General features: G+C 37.5%; 1 protein-coding gene across 1 annotated transcript; it reads left to right on the top strand.

Moving 5' to 3' along the window:
* The first annotated feature begins 16,881 nt into the window (after positions 1–16,881).
* LOC144714114 (NADPH:quinone oxidoreductase) lies at positions 16,882–18,938 on the top strand. Its single transcript, XM_078588797.1, has 3 exons — positions 16,882–17,037; positions 17,140–17,334; positions 18,486–18,938. The coding sequence occupies exons 1-3, from the start codon at positions 16,944–16,946 to the stop codon at positions 18,785–18,787; spliced, it is 591 nt and encodes a 196-aa protein (XP_078444923.1). The 5' UTR covers positions 16,882–16,943; the 3' UTR covers positions 18,788–18,938.
* Positions 18,939–21,572: the final 2,634 nt, after the last annotated feature.

Below are 21,572 nucleotides of genomic sequence, written 5' to 3'. Positions count from 1 at the left end.
TTATGTTCTGTAGTTATGTATTGTTATTAGTAAGTTAAATAAAGTTAAGAAAACATCTTATTAAAAATATTTCATGCACATTATTCCATTTCTGAATATATATAATCAATAAAAATTTAAAAATACAGAAATCATATTCATGAATAAGAGAGGGAGAGGAAGATAGAGAGAGAGAGTGGGAGAATAAGAGAGGGAGAGTGGGACTATGGCAGACAGAGTTACAGAGTGAGAGAAATACTGAGGCAATAACAGAGAGTCGAGTATGAGAGAGCTCGAGAGGCATGTTACTTACAATCACCAAGTCACAGGCAGCGAGGTAGAGTTGTAGACAGAATTACACGCAACAGCAACAGAAGGGCATGCAGTACGGTGGCAAGAAGAGAAGAACCAACAATGCATTTGATTGGTTAATTTTTCCACATATTTGGACGACAGCAAGGTAAGAATTGAAAATTTCAACCTAAATTAAATAATTACACTTATAATTTGTTTAATTGTAGATGTCATTTTGTCTGCTTTGTCCGCTGTGAGATGGACGTCGCCTGGTGACGGGCTGAGGGTGGGACGATGGATCCAATGACGGGTGACGAAGACATGATGGATTTTTGTAAAATCTAATGACGTATGATGGGGCAGGAAATGTGGAAAACTTTTCGTCACTATTCGTCATCCATCCGACCACATCCGAGCCATCACATCCAAGACATGGCATTTCCTAGAAGGGAGCCATTGATCATGTATGATATTAGGCCAGTTTGAGCCACTAATTTCATTTAATGCCCTAATAAATAAAAAACTCTAAAAATGCCATGACAGTGCTGACAAGGATGAGGTGAGAGGAATTTTTACACTAAATGAACGGCTAGGAATCGTTCAACCTCAAAGCTTCACATCAGGTGATCCAAAAGTCTTATCGAGCTGAAATTTTGAGGGTAGCTTCATCTTTATGTCCTCTATCAATCTTTGAGGTTTTGAAGGTTCATCAAGTGTGTTATTGGTGTCTTGAATGCTTGGAGAAGGTCAATTGAGAAGTGGGGAGGACGATATGCATCAAGATGATGCCTTGACGTCGGCAGAACATAGGAATCTACGGTTGAGCATATCCATTCTTCAACACATTCACTTAGGTAAAGCATATCCATGTCATCATCACTATCCATCATTATCCATCATCATCCACCGTCTATGTCACGAATCATCTACCACCTACGTCACATACCATCTACTCTGCCACAATCCGACCATGTGTTTCCTCTCTATTCCCCTAATAAACCCTAAGCCACTTCTTTTCTCCATCTCATCACTCACTCATTCCCTACATCCACCATCTTCATCCCTACGCCTCATGTCATCATCCTCATCACTTCTCATCTTCAAATCCTCTTATCCCATAATAAATCATAATTTCAATATTGAACTATAATTAAAATATTTATTCTTATCATTCCCTCAAATTCCCCATCTTTTCTCATGATTATATTATTTAAACTCGCTTCGTTCATGTTCCACTATCTAGCACTCGTGGTAATATTCATCTTATTCTTATCAAATAGTTATTATCCTCATCTCATCTCAACATCTTCATCTTATAAGTACCTCTTATCTTATATGTATTACTTCTCATCTGCATAAAATTAACAAATCATAAGAGTTGTTTCCCTAGGATATGTTCCTTGTGGATATGACACGTACTCATCCACTATATATCATATTCAAGTGAGTATTAGTTTTTTAACTTTATTGATTAAACTCAAATCCACAATGTCGTATTGTTACCCTAAATTTGAGTTTATCACCAAAAAACAAGAGAAGAAAAGCTAAAGAATATAAATATAATGGTGGGATAGGTTAGTTGGTAAAAAAAGTACCACAAATTTATGTGTCACTAGTCTCTCAAGTTTGTCGTTTTGTATTTTTTAGGGCTAAATATGAATAAAAAAAAGAGAAGAAGAATAACAAGAAGAAGAAAGTGGTTTTAGCTTCACTGTCAAAGGTCAAGCCAGCAAGGCACATTACTGCTCAAGCTAGTCGCATGCCAATGAGCATAGAGCGCTCAAGCCAGCCAGTGGCTAGCGACCACTAGTACGCAAGCAACATCACCACAGGGGAGCAAATTAGTGCACAAATAGAAGGCCAACATACCAGGGAGGAAGTCAAAGTTGAAGAAATTAATAAAGAAAGAGAGATAGAGGAAGAACATATATATATATGCGTAAATTGATTTTAAAGCGAGACAACTAGGGCTGAGCCAAGGCGTAATAGTGCCCACGCCAGCCGCACGCGAGTGAGCGCAGGGCACTCAAGCCTACCTGCAATTGGCAAGTGGCAGCGCTCGGCGCAAGCCTCACTAATCCCACAAAGAGCACACGTAGGCCACAATAGTCAAGCCACTACACACATGCCAAAGGGGAAGTTGTTTTTATTCAATACTGATTTCCACTCAACATTTATATAACATTTCGCCGTTGAACCGTATGCATCAAAAGGTGCATGTACGGTTCCTAAAGGATAACTTTTTTGTCCTAATCAACTGACTTCCTAAAGGATAACTTTTTTGTCCTAATCAACTGACTTCCTAAAGGATAACTTCTTAATTTTTTGATATGGGATAATTGCTAGCCAATTCTTATTCAGCAGCGCGTCAGGCCGGGCCAATAAGTGACAAGATGGATTGTGGCCCAACGGCCGAGAACAACTGCGAATATAAGAAATAGATAGAAATCATAACTGGGCTTTGAGTCGACCTGGCCCAAAGCCCATGTCATATCAGGCTAGTTTTAAGTTAGCCCATATAATCTCGACTGTATAATCTTCTTGAGGAAGATCGAACAGTGAGATCTTCTTGAGTTTTTAAAATTATCTTTCTTTCTTTTTCTAGGCATTCAATTGGCCACGATGCCTTATGAGGAAACCTTAAATAAACAAATAAGAAAGGAGAAAAGGGTGTTGGGTTCTGCGTATTGGTTCAACTAGGGAAAACATGGCTGTCTTGATGCCAAAGCGTGTTAACGATTCTCAATGGATCTATGAAATCATACATCACATGTACCTTATGGGGAACTTGTTCCACCCTTGACCTGCTCACTTTGAGATCGTTCTGAAGCCATTCATTTGCCTAGCCTCTAGAAGTATCCACTCGATCACGTTGCACTTGGATCTCCACATCTTCTACTTCAGCTCTCCTTGAAAATCTTGAAGATCTTCTCACCATAAAGACACTCTCCATGGTCGAGTGGAGAAGAGATAAGAGTGGAGAAATGGGGCTCTCAATTCTGGCTAGTTTGGGTGCTTAAAATGAGTGTCCCTTTCCGATTTATATTTTACTTAAGTTTTTCTCAAGAATCCCATAAAGTATAATATATTCACCAATGCATCTTTGATCTTATGCGTGTGACCCTCTAGGCCCATGTATCATTCTAATTAATAACTTTTGTGGCCCAATAACAATTATTGGCCAACCTTATTAATTAAATATATCAACTCATAGATTAATTATCTAAGGATCGATTTAACCCATTCGATAGGTTAAGTTTCCATTCTATGGGGTGCCAAGCTATACATGGTGCTCTAGCATGATACCGAGTTGTGTTTGAACTCTCTCATGGAACCTTTACTATCATCAGTTACCATATGTGTATAATCCATCATCCGTGCAAGACTCTCGAAGGGGTATGGTTGATCGTCAAGCGCTAATCTGTCATTTGATTAGTACTAATATGTAACAGGGATCACTGGAGAACTCATCCAATATCCTCACTACCCTGGCCATGAATTTTCTGCATCTTCCTTGAGCCAATCTCCTCTTATAGCGAGGGTGGATGATCTCGTCTTGACCACTCAATCATCTCCGTGAGATTCTTACTACACCTAAGCTATGACTTGTTTGAATCCCATGATTAGAGGGTCGTAAATCATAGTCAAAATGCAGTCGTCCATTCACAAGATGTCCTTGGTGTCTCAGGTCAATGGATCACTTATACAACCGTGACATGAATCAACTTGATTGACAATTAGGTATAATACCATTCAGGAATTATTCTGATCAATTCAGTGAACTCTTTCTCCAAAGAGCACCCACTATTTGTCCTTAGTGTCGCCACACTAATAACCACAAGATCAGTTATATTTATCATATAAGTACAATTAGTTAGTGATATTCTATTACGGATAATTTAATGTCCATCTCGACTATCCATCGAATAGGAATATGTAGAATACATATTTACATATTAGTAATCAATGTATTATGATCTCATCATAATTCATTGTAATTGCACGTATTCATGTACTTCATTATAATCATCACAGTGCAATAATAAGGAATGTAATATTTTATTCGGCGAACTTAAATAAACATGCTGGTATGATTTGGCAAGACGGCCGCATAATATCCATCAAAGGATTGATGGGGCTTATAACAGGGTGGCTAACATGGCTGGGGGGTGCACAATAAGTAATAGGGACAGATCCATCCATCTCCAACCTTGGTCGTGAACTTTGTACGTCGGACAGTAATTTCTGGCCTCAGGGGCCTATTAGAGGCAATCCAACGGACTCTGAAAAATGCACATTGCATGCACATAGTATTTATGGCTGATGAGGATTCCCTTGGAGCTTCAAAGTGAAACTTTCATCTTCAATTTGAGACATTTTCCGGTTGAGACATTTAACAATGGTGGGCGACTTGTCTTGAGATTTCCTTGTTGTCTAAGGGCAATGACAGTTCCCTAGATGCTTGGGAAGCTCAAGACAGTGTTAGTGGAGCTCCTGATCATCATGGATTTGTGACAGCACATAGAAAGGTGGGCAAAGATGCATACCACTGTTAGGGGGCAGCGATCGACATACCTAATCTCCACCCCCCTAAATTAGGATGATTGAGGTAAGTTGTTGCACTCCATTTGGTAGATCAGTACTTTTTATCATGATCTGGTTCATGTATTAAGTTAAAATTACCTTTTGATTTTGATTTCTTCGAAATTTCATAGTTTAGCCTCTTTGAGGTATTTTGACAAACATCTAGCAAGCACAGAGCATTCATCACGATTTTCCACTATTTCCTACTGAATTTATAATATTAATAATACTTAAATTACTTATTAAATATATAAAACTAAATAAAATGCATCCTATTACTAATCCTATGTAAATTCTCTCAGCCTTCACCTCTATATCTAACTAAATAAACTCTTTTAAATTGGACACCTTTTGTGTCAAAAAATCCAAGAATTTCCACTTTAAGAGTGATAGATGACACATTGAGATCTATCGAGCATCCATATTTCTCTATCTTATTTCTATAATCCCACCAATCTCTCTTAATCTTAAAATCTTGGCACATATAAATATTTCTCTATCTTATTAACCTATATCTACTTACGTAACCTGTTGTTTATTATCATTGATATTCTTATTCCTTCTCTTCTTCATGTTTTAGCTCATATCCTACTAAAAATAATACTCTGATTAATTAACCCTTTACATCTTAATACTCCCTCCATTACTATATTTACATACCCTACCTTACATATAATCCAGATTTTAATTAAAACAAACATCTTATAAGAATATTTCAATCTTTATCTCTTTATATTATTTTTCCTACTTATGGGTAAAATTTAAAAATAATTCTTCCATTACATATTTTAATATCATCCTTTATTCTAAAACTTTGAATCCATTTCAGCATCTTACTTTCTTACTATTTTGAATATCCAAAGATATTGATCATAAGAGGTAATACAGTTATTCTATCTTACAGCTATCTCAACTTTTCCTTTCACTACTACTCTCTGTCACTACTTATTATTACTTATTATCATATATAATCATAATTTCTCTACTTCCCTATCTAACACTATCAACTTACTTATGTTTACCTTTTCTTGTAAACTCGTTGCTGCTCCCGTTCCTCGCGCCTCGGGTCCAAGAGTCTGCTGAGCCGCTTGCATGGCAAAAAGGTGCAACTTTAGGAGCGTTTAGGACCTATGTCAAAGTAATCCTTCTTTGAAACACTTTGGTTTTCACTATATGTATTATTATTATCACTTCTCCAATCAACCTCTAACTAATCTCTTTAATTATCCTTATTGTCATCCTAAAGTCCCCGTTATCCTAACTAAAATAATTAGATTCACCTTTAAAGGCCAGTCCTTGTGGTGAAGATCTCACTCTCATTATACACATATTTGAGTGAGTTTACATAATTATATATTATATTTGATTTAGGCAAATTAAATCACAGCAATACTAAAAAAAAACAACACAATTTGTCACCATCATGTGCTCTTTAAGATGAGGTTAATATAGACCGTAGAAGAATTATGTTTATATTTTTAATTAATAAGTAATAGAAATAAGGTTAAGAGAGATATTAGCAAGTATGTTATAATTAATGAGTTATATGTGGGGTAGAAGAGGTAGATCTAGTCAATAGAGAGATACAAGATTTAGAGAAGAAGTAGGGTTTTGTTGTTTTAGTGAGATGTAAGATAAACATGAAAATAGAAAGGGGGGTAATATTTAGGATAGATGGGGGATAGATATTAGTTAACTATGTGTATATTGATGAGGTACAAAATTATATCATTAATAAGTAGATTTTAGTAACATAAATAGGGTTTATGGGTATAATATTTAATAAGTATTCTTACTATTTTTAAGAAGGAAAATTGGAGAAAAACTAGATTAATTTGTCGACCCTGTAGGTGTTCGACAGAATGCATCAAAGAGGCTGCAACACTAAAACACGATAAACTCAAATTTCTCCTAGAACCAAACCAACATTTACTCAATCAAAGGTTTTCATATGGTAATTTTCAATTAAATCAAGCTAGGAAAAGTATCAAATCTGTCCTAAATTAAAAACAAGAGGTGGGGACGCCGATCGCCATCGCCCAACTTCGGGTTGCAATTTCCCCCTTTCTTCTCCTCCTTGCTGGCATAGTTTCTTCTCTTAATGGACTTTCTCTGATGCCTTCCTGAGTCAGTTGAGTCATGGCAGAGTTGTCACAACTTTGAAACGCATGCTCTAAGCTCTAAAAGGGTCTGTGCCATTGCCTCTTCTTCCAATGACAAGAGTGATAACATAATAAATGCATGGTTATTTTTATACATTTTAGATGACTTTGGTGCTTTTAATTGGAAATTTATCATGTTACTATTTTAATTAAATGAATATTTATGTATAAGCTATAAATTCTAATTTTTTCACATTATGGTTCTTTTTTACTAAACTCCTTGACTTCGTTGAAGTCAAGCAATTTGAGTACTGACGATTATTTTATATTTCCAAATAGCATAAGATACAGGAATGAGAAGATACAATTCTTCAATAGTTGGAGAATTTTTGGGAGCTTAGTGATTCTACAAAGGAGCTTGAATGGACCAAGTGGAGTTGTGGACCTTCAGAAGAGAAATCTGAGGGAGATGGGCCACAACATGGCATGCCCATTGGGCTCTCAAAAGCCTTACAAAGAAAGAAGCTAAAGATTGCAAGGGGAAGCTCTCAACCTATGTAGAAAAAGAGGCATAATGGCAAGAAAATATAATAGAAAATGCCCAATGGGGTATTTAGTAATTATTCCTATGTATAAATACTCCTTTTCTCCCTCATTTCCCCTCATTCCGAACGTGCTCCAGCAAATGGCTGGCAAGTAGGACAAGACATTTTGCAGAATCCAGGTTGTTCAACCTGCTTACTATAAGTTTGTTGAAATTTTCATTCAATCTTGTCTCTTATTTGTTGGGTTCTAGAGGCCTTGATCTGGATGAACAAATCAAAACGATGCGCAGCGGAAGTCTTTTGCGAACCGAACGACATCAATAAATATTAAAACGAAGTACCTTTGCATGAATCTCATTTGTGATGTCTTCGATCCCGGAGCGAGATGAGTCGAGCTGCTCAAGTGTGCAGCCTCTAGGCATATCCACACGGTCCTCGGCGCGTCGGATCTCCTCCTTCTCGTTGATGAGCCCCTTTCTTTCTCCGTCAGCGTCATTACGTCGTCCCGATCATATCAGGAATGGAGAGGGGGTGTGGGGAGAGTGGAGAAGAACGGGAAAGGCCCCTGAAAAATTCTGGCCTGGGTGAATTTCGTTTAGGGCCTTCCCTATTTATACTAAGTGGGTATTTTTCATAAAAACCCCCAAAACTTAAGTATATCTTCCAACGTCCAAAAGACCATTTGTGTGTGACCCTCTAGGCCCATGTATCAGTCTAGTTAACGACTCCAACAGCCCAATAACCTTTATTGGCCTTCCAAATTAATTAACTATATCATCATATAGATTAATTAACGTCGGATCGATTTAACCCAATCGATAGGTTGAGACTCCGACAAGTGGGGTGCCAAGCTACACCTCGTGTCGTAGAAGATACAAAGGAGTGTGTATCGACTCACTCATGGAACCTGTTCGTCATCAGTTACCGTGTACGTATAATCCCTCATCCACTTGATGCTCCTTGGACGACATAGGGTATGGTCAACTGTCAAACCCTAATCGATCATCCAAGTTAGTACTGATGCATTCGAAAATCATCAGAGAACTCTTCTCTGATATTTCACTGCCTTGGCCAAGGAATTCATAGCATCATCTTCCTTGAGCTGTCACCTCTTATACCGAGGGTGGACGATCCCATCTTGACCACTCAATCGCCTTCGTCTACTTCTTGATGCACCCGAACTAAGACCGTTTAGAATCCCATGATTAGAGACTCGTTGGCCATAGCCAAAGTACAACCGTCCTTCCACAAGACGTCTTTGGTGTCTCAGGTCTAAGGACCACTTACACAACCGTGACGTAAATCAACCCGATTGACAGTTCGGTATAATACCATTCAGGGATTCGTACGGATCAATTCAGTGAACTCTTTCCACTAAAGAGCACCCACTATCTATCCTTAGTGTCTCCATACTAATGGCTACGGGACCGGCCATACTTATCATATGAGTGAGGCTAGACAGTGTTATTCTATCCGGATACTTCGATGTCCTTCTCGCGTATCCTTTGAATAGGAATGTTTAGAACACATGCTTAAAAACTAGTGATCTCCGTATTACGATCTCATCATAATTCACTAATTCCGATCATGTATTCATGGACTTCATTATATACATCACACCTGCACTATAATGAATATGTTCTATTAATGAATATGGAACAAGATGTGGAATGTGTGATTGGCTTGCCAACCACATATATTTCCATCATTATTTGCATTGATAAAATGCCTGATCCTGAAAAAATAGAAGTATCCAGACTTGAGATGAAGTAGTGAGGGCTCACCAGACTTGCATTGAGGTTTTAGGAACCTAAGTTTTACATTTTCCCCATCAATATCCATCCATTTACCCTTAAAATCCATCACTTTATCACTATAAACACTCATTTTCCATAATTTCTCTCTCTAGAATTGGATATTTATCTCTATAGACCTTCATCCATATCCCTAGTTGATCCCCTCAAAATTTCATAAAAATATCCTTTATTTTCATCGTCAAATTCCATCTCAAACTCCGTCTACACCATATCTTCCTTTTCTCTCTCTATCTCCTCATTTTGACATTTTCTCTCTAAAATGGTTTATTTATGTCTCTAAAATTTCTCTGTATCTCCATCTAGAATTCCCATAATTTCCTATCTCAAATATCAAAAAAATTGCCTAAAAAATCAACTTTCAGCTCTCAAAACCCAAGTTTCTCCCCTCAACGCCACTGTCATGCGTTGGTGTGCGCTGCACTCCAGCGCCAGGGGTGGCAGGAGCACCCTTCCACCCCCCATTTTGCACGTGGGAAGCGCGTATCCGCCACGCAGAAGAGGCACCTGTTCAGGACTTACTCAAATCGGCCAAGTCTTGAACCTATTGGGCCAAGCCCAATTGGGATGCCCCAATGGGCAAACCCCTACACGGGCCACACTAGGCCCACTGACCTGAAAGGCTCATCTGCTCTGCCACAATCGCCAGAACGTGTACTTTCCTTATTTTATGTGTTTAAAAAATCATTAAATTAGGAAAAATTATTTTGTGCATTAAATTTTCTAAAAATAGGAAAATCCTTAAAGTTAATATAATCAATTTGTAGTGATTTTAACCTCGAACAAATTCTTAAAAATCTGCAACTCTCATTTTTAATATTTCTAGTGGTTCTTGGTGTAAATTAAATTCCATAAAATTATAAAAATTTATTTTCTATTACTGGTGTTAATTAAAGTAAGGAAAATTAGTGTAAAATATTTTTAGTTTTTTCTTTGTATTTCTGCTTCAATTTAAATCATAGGAAATTATATTAATTGAAAAAATCCATAAATACCATAAATTACATTTCTCAATTTTAAACTCATTTCCTTTATTCTAAGCCTGAGAAAAATTCTGAAATTAGATATCTGCCTTGCTGCTAATTATAGACCACTTACTTTTCCTATGCTAATTATAGAGTATTTAAGTGGAAATTTTCATAAATATTGTTGGTTAAGTCTGAATTAAAACAACAACATAACACCACTAAATTAGGAATTATCAAAGAGATGCCCCATTAGAAATCCAAATTGAGATTAAAAATCCACATAAACTTGTCCTTCAAAATACAATAAGAAGAGAGAAAATCCACATAATCTTCATTGTCTACAGTTATCTTATGAATTGACATTACAATCTCAGTTATACTAAAATCTGAAGGTTATCTCTAAGAAAAAGATTTTGTCAAAAGTAGTGATGTTTTGAGTGCCAATTGAGAGAGTTTTTAACAATTTATTATTCACAACTTCCAGTTGATCACTTGATTGATAGTTTACGGGAATGTGAATCATATTTGGATCTGGAGTTACATGATGAGTGGCTACACTGTCAGGATATCATGTTTGATTCTCTATTACGAAGTTGGTGAAGTAAGCCCAGGTTGCAATTTAGTTCATGTAAATTTTTTTTGGCTGGGTAAAAATTCTAAGTATTCATTCCTCCTAATTCATGACATTCTCTTGATCTCTCACCAAATAGTGAGCATATCTGAAATCAACCAAGGAATTGGTTTTCCTACATCCACCTTAACCATAATTATGAGAGTACCCTCTGGTTTGTTAGTAGTAGTCCCTTATAGAAGTATAGTTTTGTTGTTGTTTCCTTTGTCTGTTTGAAAATTTTTCGCTAATGGACAGAAGTTGTTCACAGTTATATCTTGATGATAAGAAATAAAGCCTCGTGTGCATTAAGATCGGTCATGATTTCTTCAAACTTCATATAGTTGATGGTAGCATTAATACTGACAATTAATTTTGCATATTCTACCCCAAGCCCCCTCAAGAAAGTAAAAATTAAAGATGATTCACTCTGTGTTAGAACAACAGACTCAAGAACTTCTGGTATGGATATGAAGTGCTTGATGTACTCATTGGTGGGCATCATACCTAAAAAAATTGAAAGTGTGGGCCGCGATTTTCTTTGTTTATTTGGCCTTACTTATGTATAGAATTGTTGATGCAGGGAGTGTTGAAACCAAGAATATCAGAATATGTTGATTGATATTCCATCATATCTTTAATGCAGGGATCTAGATTACATTTCCTTTCAACTGTGGAACACTAATAATCGGTGATATTTATTCTATGAATTTGAACAAATCACACCCATTCAAAAGTGAAATTACGTTGCTTATCCACGACTGATATTTTGGCTGGTAAGTTTCATAACCATCATAGATGCTGTTAGAAAAATCATAGGTACTTGTCATCTAGTCTTGAGAAATCATAGGCACTCACTAGTCTTGAAGAACTTGTGGCAGAGAACTCTTTAGACATGCTATGTGGATGGCTACGGTAGTATGAAAAAATAAAGGATGATGAAATGGGAGGAAAGAATTGGAGATTGAGGAGGAGAGAAAAAGGGAGAAAAGCCATTATAACCATCTATTGGTGTTCGATCTTGACCATTCATCGTTTCATCCTATCTCTATTTGATTCCAAAATCTAGATGTAATCCTATTCTATCTTCAATCCTATATTGAATCCTATTCTATCTAGATGTTAAGGCTACGTGTTTGTTTCTTAATAGACTAATATTATTTAAGTCATAGTGGAGACTGACTACATATCAGGTGGGCAAATCCTATTTGTCTGTGTCTCTCTCATTTCTTGCATCTATCTCTCTCTCTCTCTCTCTCTCTCTCTCTCTCTCTCTCTCTCTCTCTCTCTCTCTCTCTCTCTCTCTCTCTTCTCATTTTCCCTCATTTTCTCTATTTTTTCATCTCGCTGTTATCTCTCTCCCTCTCTATCTCTCATTTCTCGTCTCTCTCTCTCTCATTCCTTACCTCTTTCATTCCACATCTTTATCTTCCATCTTTTGACTCTCATCTCTCATTTATCAACTCTCTTGTTTTACATCTTTCTCTCTCTCATCTCTGGACTCTCATCTCTCTCTCATTTTTTCCTTTCCCTGATTTCACATATCTCTCTCCCATCTTTTTATTCTCATCTCTCTCATTTATCGTCTCTCTCAATCCACATATATCTCTCTCCCTTCTCTTGATTCTCATCTCCCTCCCTCTCCCTCTCATTTCTCATCTTTCTCCTCTCACATATCTCTCTACCTTGAGCCATGTCAATAATTAAGAAGGTCTTTTGAAATTTATAAAGATATTACTAAAATTCCCTGTATTTGGTATCAATAAAATGTTCATTAAGATGAATATTTTTAAAAAATCAATTCACAGAAAATGTATTATATAAGTAGAATATCAATATAAATTTATAATGTTTTAATTATATTATTTATGAAAATAAAACTCCTACCTGATTTGTGTGATTTCTTGCATTGTGTATTATGGATTTCCTCCCAAAAATGGCAGCACACACTACAGAATGGGTCTGATGTGGCCTAAATTTCACACACTTGGATTGGATTTTTGAACTGCACTGCCCTAACATCTCTAGAAGGCAGCAGCAATAGCTAAAGTTGCTATAGTAAAAGGGAGGGAAATAGACAAACACAAATATATATATATATATATATATGTATATATGTATATATTTATATATATATATATATTTATATTTATATCGAACAAGATAGAGAAGAGAGAGTTTGGATGTAAATAAGTCAGTTAGAGATAAAAACATAATATTAAAATTATACTCGACTAAATTTCATAGGCATTGTTATATTGGCAGTCAAACCCTAGTTCAATCAACCTGACCCCCCTTTTTAGCTAAATTTAGCCATCTAAGACATGTACGAGTACTCTACTCATGGGTAAGGGGGTTAGGTCACCAGGGCAAGGTCAGGGGGTCAGGTAAGGGTGGCTATTCAATCTAGAGTCAATCCATGAAAGTGTTTGTGATCTGGATGCTGATAGTGAATTTTGATGTCTAGAAGGATAGCAAACATGATATTGAAAGGGGGAGAATCAATATCCACCTTAACTCATATCTAGATATTGGATGATGATATCAGATTGTGATAGAGCCAATATCTGATATCGATATCTATCACTATATTGTCATATGCCATTGTCTGGAGGTTTGGATGCTGATATCAATTACCGTTTGCAGATATTGGTTTTTCCTATATCCAACATGTTATTTTTATTATATTTTTAATAAATTTTCATAGAAGCACAATAAATGAATGTATATATGGTCTAAATATGATAAATGGGTTTTAAGCTAATTAATTTTATACCTGATACTTAAAATTAATGAGTTTTCAAATTAGGGCTTTTCCCACATACCTTATTGGTGAGCTGTGTGACGAGTTGATTGAGTGTCACAAGACATGCAGGCAAGGCATAAAGAAACAAGCAGCTCAGGGGGGGACAACAAGCAAGTATCAAGCGGCAAGAAGACAAGCGACAAATTTAGAATTTCTATTCAATCTCATTCCAACGATGAAGTATATTACCAATCTTGTTTTTTTTTATTTTGTTGATAGGGGACAAACATACTTCAAGAAATACAATAACTTACTGATTTCTTGACATCCAAATCCGAGATCCATACATCAGATTCCGGTACGTATAACGCATTCTGATATATGATAACAACATTTGTCAGTGTCCACTTCATGGGGATACAAGTCCTAATATCTGATATCAGCTAAAGTTTAGATATCCATCCCAATATCTGACATCATCATCTGAGACTGTCTTATGTCTTCCGGGTACCGGATATCGGTACGGTATAACGAATGACAAACAAAAGCCTAACATGCCCTTTAGAGCCTTGGAGAGTTAAGATTAGGGGCTGATAGGCCTAAAATATCTCATGTAATTTTACACATTTTAAAGTCCTTTTGGGATCATTTCATGTGTATTTTCTCCAATTTCATAAGAATTTTGCATTTCATGCAATAAATAGAGCAAATAATGAAATAATGCATTTTAATGTCTTTTTTATGCATGTTCCACAACTTTAAATATTTCTTAGTAAAAATATGTTTAAGACAATTTTTTATTTTTTGAATGCTCTATTTAGTATGTATCTATGCTATTGAAGGGAAGAAAACGAAGTTGGAGAAAGCAATGAAAGAAAGAAATTGAGGTAATGAAATGAAGAAAAAATGATATATATATATATAAATAATTGTTTATGGGCCGACTAAGGAGCCGAACAGGCGCATAGAGCCCAAGCCAGCCGCAGGCCAGCAAGCGCAAGGCTCAAGCCAGCCCACAGTCGGCAAGGGGCAGCACCTGACTGGCATGCCCAGCCGGCCACAAGGTGAACAGACCCAAGTAGGCCAGAAAAGAGGTATGAAGCGCGCAGTCAGCGAGACAGTAAGGCATTCGAATTCAATAACATAGAAATGCCAAAAATTATATAACAATACATTATTTAAAAATCTTCCATATGGGATTGTGATTTTACTTCTTGCAGTGGGCCAGTTTGTTGAGTAACTGATTGATCTTGGCCCAACGGGCCACATGTTTACAGAAAACAAAGTAAAAAGATACCGGGCTTCGAGCCAACCTGGCACGAAGCCCGTGTCTTTTCGGGCCATTTTAAGTTGACAGATACGATCTCATTCGTCTGATCTTTTTTAAACGTCCATTTAATATATGTTTTATTCTTTTTCCAGGCCTTTAATTGTTCCGCGGCAGTTGACACGGATCACGGGACCATCATTGGGCGAATAAGAAGAAGTGCTGCTGACAGGACAGCTGATTGGGTGTGCTGAATGGGCATTGACGTGGGGATGATGGGGGTGCACCGTAAGGGGTCCACAGCTGCGATTTAATCGTAGCCGTCGGACGCTTATAAGGACGATCAGACAGCCAGGGGCATTTCCGTCTTACTTCACCCTTGGCCATCGATGCCGCTAGCCAAAGGCCATTTTGGCCAGTGAGGGGGGACCCCATCAGGGGATCCAACGGGCCGGGAGGACCCCAAGGCCACCCCCCTCCATCACACGGCCTATGGGATCCCTCCTAGGCCATTAAAAGGACCCGAGAGCCCCCAATTTGATCATCTTTCGACCTTAAGCTCTCAACGGCGGCAAAGATCCCTTCCGCGTTTGGAAGCACGCTGTGGCATCGTGACAGCGCCGGCGGTTGTGGACAGTGAGGAAGGAGCTGAAGAAGTTCTGAAGCAGCTTGGATTCTCACCCCGGACGGAGGAGAAGAGCCATGGAACCCCTAAACCAAAGCTCGGTGGTGGCAATCGGCGTTGCCACTCTAGTTCTTCAAATCAGGGGGATTCAGTATATTTTATGAGTTTCTTCTAGTTAATCTGGATTCTTAATTTCCCACTCAATCGATATCGTGATAGAGTTTTCATTGAAATTGGTATCGTGAACTCGTTGTGGCATTTCATCGAACATCTAGCGTGTTCGATGATTGTTTGTTCCATTTACCTACGTTCTAATATCTCAACCTTATAAAATGTAAAAACATATTCTTTCCCCTTCTTACCCGTCTTCTATTGTGCATTCTGTCAAACACCGCACGGTCGTTCGCCAGAAATACCCCATTATCTTCAATTTTATGCCATTAAAAACTATATAAATATATTAAAAAGCATATAAAATTAAATACAATATATATATATATATATATATCGCTTAGTTCAACATCCTTTAGAGCATTTGGTCAATCACCTCTTAGGTGTTTGACTAAATCAGGCCTTTCACACCTTAAATCGACCCTTAAAAATCTTTTAAAATACATTAAAAATATGAAAACATATAAAACATCTAAAAAACCTGTAGTAATTATATAATAAATATTTCACTAATGTAAGTAGTGGTCTATAAGTATATGTCATCTTATATTACTGTAGTTACTTCTTAATTACTACCACTACCTCTTTTCACTTAATATCTCTCTATACTTATCTTAACTCTTACTTAGTATATTATAGTTAGATAATCGTTTGATACCCATCCATCTAACTCCTCTTATTCTATCCTCTTACTAATACTCTTAATAAATACTTTTCTACTCTTTCACTAACTATATTACTATTATTCTTAAATATAATATATAGTCTCGTAATTCTTTATTATTCTTAGTATCGTAAAATATGTATTCATATAATAAAGGATATTCTCTCTTCTATGCTTTTATATTATTTAACTAATCTTCCCTATACTAACTTATTACTTAATTCTTCTTATATTCACTATCTCCAATATTATTACTATTATATCTTAATATCCAACAACTCAAATATCTAATACATCCCTAAAGGCCAGTCCCTGTGGAGACGACCTTCCTCATGCTATACACTTGAGTAAGTTTCTATACTTTATCAAATTTATTTGATTGTGGGCAAATTAAAAATACAACAACAAATTAAAATTTAACACACAATTTGACTTTGTGAGGGGCCCCTCTGATGATGTCAGCATGACCCCAGCCAAAAAAGTCTTGCCTTTTATATTAATATAAAGTGGAAGTCACGCAAAAAAAAAATTGTGTGGACCAGAATTTCAATTTTTCTAATCCGTTCTGGCAGAAATGGAGGTGGCAGCGTCGAAACCAGTGCTCCAGGTGGCTGCAATCTGCGGATCTCTTCGCAAAGCTTCCTTCAATCGAGGCCTGATTCGCGGCGGTGATCGAACGATCTTCGAAATTCTCTCCCAATCTCCGAATTTTGCCGATTTTTTCGGGTTTTTTCTCGAAATTCTTGACCGTGGGGTTGTCCGAATCGCAGCCATTCAGCTCTGCGAGAGCGGGGCCGTCGATGGCCTTTGGATCGAGCACATCAGCATCGACGCTCTCCCCTTTCTCAACACCGATCTGGAGGTCGGCGGCGAGTTTCCCGCCGCTGTTGAGGCTTTTCGACGGAGCATCCGAGCTTCTGACGCGGTTCTTATCGCCTGCCCCGAGTACAATTACTCGATTTCTGGTAATCTCTTCTTGTTGTTTGTTCATCTCGTTCTAGGTCAGATCCTCTTCTGCTTTGAAATTTTGGCATCTGTTCATGCATCCATTATCATCAACCAAAACGTCATCGTCAACGTCACCCTGTTTTGCTGACGTTGACTAATTTGGAGACAGATGGTTGACGATGACGCTGACCGTCAATGTCAGACATTTTTTTGCTAATTTTTTGTTCAAATCCCAACCAAGTCAATTATTGTTTGCAAACAACGATGAAATTCGTCTTCCCCATCCATTCATCTGTGATGAGGCGATATCATCATCGTCATCGTCATCCTGATGCGATCAAATGAGGACAATTATGGCCGGTGATCTCAATTTCTTCCCATGTAGTTAAAACTGTGGAGAGTGAGAGGACGATGACGACTAGCCATTGTACTGTGGAATGTAAATTTTGTTGACCCTCGTTGATTTTATTGACATAGATGGATTTTTAAAAATAATCGTTTTGATAACATGGAAGCCATCATGGTCATCATGCCACAGACGAATGACTCGTCAACTTCCTGTGGAATGCCAATTTTATTGACCCTTGTTGACTTTGACGTTGACAATGACGTTGATGGAATTTTCTTAAAACGACTGGATGACGTGGACGCCATCATGGTCATTACGTCACAGACGAATGACTGGTCATCGTCCCGTAGAATGTCAATTTTATTGACCCTCGTTGACATTGTTGATGAGGTTGACGGACATCATGCCTTGGACAAATGGCCAGGACCATGATAATTTGTCACCCAATTCATAATCCAGTAGTTTGAGATGTAGCAAAAGGACAATGCCGACTCAATAACTTCCTCCGTCCTCTCGTCTGTCGTTGACGATAATGGCAGATATTTTTTAAGAAGATATTATGACAAGTGATGTAACACGATGAGCACCGGGATCAGACGGCTCGTGTTACAACCCACGGACAAACGAAAATGCACGGAAACGATGAATGAACCTTTTAGTATATCGTTTAATTGACGGTATGCAGACACTGTCATTGCCAAAATATCAACCCCTTGTTGACGTCACACTACATTGTCACCTGGAGGAGCCAAATCCTAGATGAATGATTTAATAAAATGTTGGTTAATTTAACATAGAAAAACATTAAATGATACACAGGTCCTCTCAAGAATGCCATGGACTGGGCGTCTCGGCCGCCGAATGCTTGGGCGGCAAAGCCGGCCGCGATTGTCAGCGCCGGAGGAGGCTATGGGGGCAAACTGGCCCAACAACATCTGCGCCAAGTTGGAGTTTTTCTGGATCTGCATTTCATCAACAAGCCGGAATTCACTTTGAACGTTTTCCAGTCTCCAAAGTTTGATGAGGAGGGCAATTTGATAGATGAGGAAACCAAGGAGAAGTTGAAGCAGGTTCTTCTAGCACTGCAGTCCTTCGCTCTCAAAATGAAAGGAAGCCCATAATTGATTGAGAAATGGCCGGTGTTGCCAAATTCTTCTGAAACTTCAACATTTGAATTTCCAGGTAGACCCTTTTTATTTTGTTTACGGGATATCAGTTGTGACTCCGTCTCTATGTTTTGGTTCAGTGCAATTTTATGTGGTTACAATGCTATATTTTGAAGTCTGATCATTGGCGGTTTGATAATGTTTCTTTCAATTTATATGGATAATATCAAGAAGAAAACTTTGCATCTTTTAGATTTCACCCATCGTTTGCCAATATTCCAGGATGTTAGTCACTGGCTTAAATACCTGATGCCACTTTTGTGACAAGTATTCCACCTCTTAATTCTTACTGATCTCACTTAATCTGATTGGTTCATTGACACTCTTGAGTTGTTTATCCAGCTTATCCACCCTTGTGACTCTTAGATTGCAGACAATTTTCTCAAGAGATCTCTCTGGATTTTATTGTTTATGTCAATTTCAAAGATGTCCCATCAGAGAATTCTTATAAAAACTCATCCGTTTCTTTAAAGTCAAAGATTCTGACAAGTGGGAAGTTCCTGATGTAAAGAAAGATAAATCAAGATTCATACGCAACTTATTTTTGAGAAATTTTTTTTTGCGAATCTATTGAAACTGGTGAGTTATCTTTATCTATGCTATTATTAACCTTTTTTTTTGTTTTTTCCTCTTTGTTTTAAAGCTAGTTCCCCTAGTACCTCACTCCCTGGCAGGACGTTTTATACATGTAAGTATTTATATATTTCTCCTAAAACAATTTTGGATCTATTTTACCATTAGAATTGGTTCCAAGGGCTGTTTTGTGTAGTCTGGTTTAGTTTAATTATCTAGATAAGAAAGTGAGAACTACGAAATTAAACAAGGGAAAGTAAATACACAAAATGGAATTAAATTAGTAATATAACATAAAATCAAGAGTTAATTAAGTACCATAAACAGACTAACACAGCTTATATACTATCAGGAAAATTTTAATCTTGATCAGGTGAACACACCTGAAATTGCTGGAATCACTGAAAATCTGTGAGCTTTTTATTCCATTTTGTTTGCATTTAAATTGAATTCCTTGCCTGTTCTTCTGCTTCCAAATCCCATCTGGGCGACAATTATACATCGCTTGTTTGTATACAAAGTTTTCCTGGTTTCGAAAACTTTGTTCCAATGCTTGGAGTCCTCTTCCATGTGTTAGTCCAGCTTTTCTAAATAGATCAACCTTTGGTAGTAATCCTCCTCAATATCATGACTCGGGATGGCCAACTGTTTCGGTGCTTTCCACATTTTGATTTTCTAGTCCTTGTAAATAAAAGCACTCGAGGATGATTCAGTTCTCTCCTAAAAGCTCAATGGCTAAAAGAGTTAAAGCTGTAACCCCTGCAAATGCATTTTACCTATTTTTGAAAGAGTTTTGGATGTGGAGATTGCCAGGCACCTTATCTGAAAGATGCTAGATCTCAGAAGTGGGCTTACGCACATTTTACTATATAACTATGGTTACTAAAAAGTATGTTTATCCGATCTAATGTGATTTTATAAAGTTTGGAATTAAGGCATTCTTCATAATACTATGGTTGCAAATATGATCTCAAAACTGGGTCAGCTTTTATATGCCCATGTGGGCCTATAAAAGGATGGTTGTGGTCCCTGAATTAGGCACTACATATGACCCTCCAGCCCCCATTAGCATCAGAGGAACAAGTCTCCACTGCTGTGATCCAGAAGACCTACTCCTATCCATCGGACAAAGATGGACTTTAATACACTTATGTTGCACAATATTTCAAAAGATTGCCATTTATCGACAAAAGGAGAGTGTGTAAACCCTAAACCCTAACCCTAGACCCTATCCATGAGACAAAAATGGACTCTTGTACCTTTATGTCACATAATATTTCTATCAAAACATTGTCATTCATCCACAAAAGGAGAGTGTGTAAACCCTAATCCCTAAACCCTAGACCCTATCCATGAGACAAAAATGGACTCTGGTACACTTATGTCGCACAATATTTCTATCAAAGCATTGTCATTCATCCACAAAAGGAGAGCGTGTAAACCCTAAACCCTATCCATCAGACAGATGGACTCTGACACACCTATGTTGCCCAATATTTCTATCAGGAGATTGCTATTCATCAACAAAAGGAGTGTGTAATTTTTCACCTGATCACATCCAAGGTCATCAGAACAATCTGAGTGGGTGTTGGGAGTAGTCCTATGATCGTACCCAAGAGGCTCCATGATAAAGGCTATTGAGCCACAAGTCCCATGCACATATGTTTCTATGTTGCTAGAGGGTGGACCCCTCATGTTTTCTTTTGCAGATTGCTTCTGAGTTGTATTCAACACCCTAGAATGGCACCACCACCTTGGATCTCCCACCTACGCAGCGCGACCCTCGTCAATCTATTTCTATATCTATCTATCTATGTATATTAATATATCTGCCCACTTTGTTCAAAACCACTGGAGCACAAAGTGAGTAAAGCGCACCTTGAGAATGGCATAGTCATGTGGTGATTAACAACACGTCAAATGTTCATTCCCAGTAAATAGAGGGAACACTGAAGATATGTTCAATCAAAGAAGGTTCGACATTGGTAAACATGCCATTTAATTGAGCAGGCAACTACATTAGCTAGGTCACAACATATTTTTATCTGCCCTACATTACCAGATTACGTGGCTTGTTAAACAATAGGAGGTAAAGTGTTTTGCGTAAAATGCGATGTACTTCCCAAGAATTGTTTCATTCAGTATTAGCCTCAAATAAATAAAACAT

Source organism: Wolffia australiana, chromosome 17 (genome assembly GCF_029677425.1).
Source record: "Wolffia australiana isolate 7733 chromosome 17, ASM2967742v1".
NCBI classification, from domain to species: Eukaryota; Viridiplantae; Streptophyta; class Magnoliopsida; order Alismatales; family Araceae; genus Wolffia; species Wolffia australiana.
The sequence above is the reverse complement of the archived record's forward strand: the minus strand, read 5'-3'. Positions and strand labels throughout refer to the sequence as shown.